At 50.1% G+C, this 2831-nt stretch overlaps 1 protein-coding gene across 1 annotated transcript; it reads right to left on the bottom strand.

Moving 5' to 3' along the window:
- Positions 1-1838, bottom strand: IL3 (interleukin 3). The gene is made up of 5 exons (XM_045482634.1): positions 1680-1838; positions 1547-1582; positions 441-533; positions 276-311; positions 1-166 (listed from the first exon to the last, which is right to left on the bottom strand). The coding sequence occupies exons 1-5, from the start codon at positions 1836-1838 to the stop codon at positions 59-61; spliced, it is 432 nt and encodes a 143-aa protein (XP_045338590.1). The 3' UTR covers positions 1-58.
- Between the last annotated feature and the right edge of the window lie 993 nt (positions 1839-2831).

Below are 2831 nucleotides of genomic sequence, written 5' to 3'. Positions count from 1 at the left end.
AGGCCCCATGGTGAGAAGGCCCAGAGAAGGAGCGGTATCAGATGGAGAATTCTAGGACTCAGTGTTTCTCCTTGAAATTCAGAAAGTTATCAAGGATTTCCAGATATTTAGTCAGTTTCCTTTGGAAATCAACCCAGTTATCCTCCTCGATATGGATTGGGTCTCCCTGTGAAGAAACCAGGAAAGTGGCATTAGGTTAGAAGGTAGGTGACAGGCTAGAGGTCAGGTCATGGCTAAGAGTACCACCTTCAGGGGCATCTCGAGGGGCAGCTTACCCTGGGTGTGGGAGTGGGCAGGAGTGGCAGGAATTCCTGTGGGAAGAGACCAAAGCATACAGTCAGGGTCTCACCTGAAAAAGGAGCAGGTCCTGCTACCCTGCTTCCCAGAAGCTGGTCAGGGCCAAAGCAGGGATCCCCAAAGCTCTCAACAGCTTCACCCACCTTAAGATTTTTCCGGATTAGCAGTCCATCTTCATGGAAATTTTCTGCAGCTTTTAAGAATGCATCCAGGTTTGGCCTCAGAAGGGTGTTTTCCTAAGGGGACCAAGAATACGTATGAGGGGAGAAGGTTAGGGTTCAGCCTTCCCATGGCTGAAGTCATCCCCATTTTTCTAAGACTGCCTTCAGGGACATCCTTGGACAATCCCCTCCTAGTCCCGTTCTTGCCCAGTTGGGTTCCTGAGATAATCTTCAGGGCACAGGTCTACAGGTGAGTGCACACCCCAAAGAAAGCCAACTTTTCTCAGCCCTGACCTCCCCTGGTTCCAGGTAAGCTGCATACAGGGCCTGGGTGGATCTTTCTGCACCTGGGTGGGGGAAGCATTGCTTAAAAGAAGATCTACAAAAGGTGAAGGGCTGACCAAGGGGAACATTTGCAGCTAAGAGGCCAGATAATAGGATTAATGCCTTGACTGGATAAAGGGCTCCTAGAAATTAGGAGGAAAATTGCAGAGACCCCAGCAGGACATGGGTGCAGCCCGTTAACTGTGCATGCCTTAAAGAGGGGGATACAAATGGCCAATAAACTCAGGAGAGATTCAACCTCTTGTTGGACCCAAGGAGTGCCATGCAAACAAAGGTGAGATAACCATGGAAGCCAACTGGAAGTAGGAAAAGTAATTGTAAATAATAATGCCAAGGACCAATCAGCATGAAAAACGACTCAGTGTCTTAAGGAAAAGGAAGGAAGCAGGCATGTTCATGGGGGAAATTTTAGGCTGCCCCACTGAAAAATGATGAACTTAAGGCCTTTGGAATTGTTCACCTAGAGCTGCCTTTTCATTTGTATTTGTTTAAAAAAAGGCATTTTCATGTTATAGATATGGCTGAGGAAATGTATTCAACACTAGTTAGCACCAGACACTGGTCTGGTGACTCTATGCATTTGTCCCACTTAATTCTCACAATGATCCCACTGAGATAGATACTGTTAATCCTATTTATAGATGAAAAACGGAGGCTAGGCAAGATGGTGTGACATGCCTGAGGTCACCCTGGAGGAAGTAGATTGGGATCCAAGTGCACCCAAGTGTTGGCTGAGTGCTTACCCTCAGGATCTCTGTCTCATTTGGGTCCAAGGGATCCTGTGGGGGCAGAGGAAGAGAGAGTCCATTAGTCCTATTGGCCTGAAGCACCTGCTAGCCCTCCCTACCCTATGCCAACTTTATCCCAGTTACTCACCTGTGAAGGCAAGGGTAACTTGTTTAAGATCTGCATAATTTCATCAATCTTTGCCAAGTATTGGTTCAGCTGGTATGTCGGAAAGGGCCGCCCCTGTGCCTGAGGGGCTTGGAATCCAAGAAGAAGCAGGAGAAGGTACATGATGGGAAGGTTGCTCATGTTCAAGCTGTCAGGGTCTTCTGTCTTGTCCTGGTCCTTCGTGGCGTTCTGAAGCATCCAACAGTCTCCCGTCTTTTATGCGCTGAGGCAGTGTGCCTACACCCTGGTGGTGTAGGAAGGGGCGGACGTCGGAAGAATCTTTATCTGACATGGAACCCCCATAGCAAACCACAGACTTATTCATCACTTTCTAGTGCTGGAGATCACTGAAACTTGGAAAAAAATTACTCAGAGGGTATCTCCTCCTTTTGCCTAGGAGAATAAGATGGGCTGGCCACTGGACAGAGTGGGAACAGGTGAAAGGACCCCTCTGACAGGTGAGGGGCTGCCTGACTCTGAGCTCACTCAAGCCTCCTGCGCAGTGGGACCTGGTCCTACCATCCCCTGGCCAGCTCTGACTGACCCTCTGTTTCCCTCTCTGCCTGGCTCCACCTGGTCCTGTGTGGGTGTCCAGGTGAAGGCCCACAAGAACAGACAAGGATTTGTCTGGAAGCCTGTCACACAGCTAAGTATTCACATGTGGGCTCATCCACTGAGAAGCACATCTCTTGACATCTCCCACCCCCATGCTGAGTTACTGATATTAATGTCCCCAATGGTTTGCCTCATGGCCTTTAGGCTGCTTCTCCTCAACACTTTCTGGTCCTAGCGGGGGGCAGATGGAGCCCAGGCACTGGATGCCCATTCTTCTTTCATTGGTCTGACAGCCTGACTCTGTCCTGTGTTTTGAGATCTTAACCCCTAGCAGAGGCCTGGTGGCAAGCACTGGGCAGTCCCTTTGGTAGCACGGAGGAGCTGGGCCTGGGCCCCTGAGGATAGGGGTCTTTGAGAAAACTGTCACTGGGAAACAGGGGGAGGAGGCTGGCCTGGGAAGTTTTCGGAAGTAGAATCGGAAGCTCTGAGAGGCAAGGCAAGGGAGGAGGGGAGGGCAGCTTTTGGTGTCAGGCTGGGTCTCTAGTGATAGGGGCAGGTGAACAGTGGAGAGAGCTGTAT

The sequence above is a fragment of the Leopardus geoffroyi genome, chromosome A1 (genome assembly GCF_018350155.1).
Source record: "Leopardus geoffroyi isolate Oge1 chromosome A1, O.geoffroyi_Oge1_pat1.0, whole genome shotgun sequence".
NCBI classification, from domain to species: Eukaryota; Metazoa; Chordata; class Mammalia; order Carnivora; family Felidae; genus Leopardus; species Leopardus geoffroyi.
The sequence above is the reverse complement of the archived record's forward strand: the minus strand, read 5'-3'. Positions and strand labels throughout refer to the sequence as shown.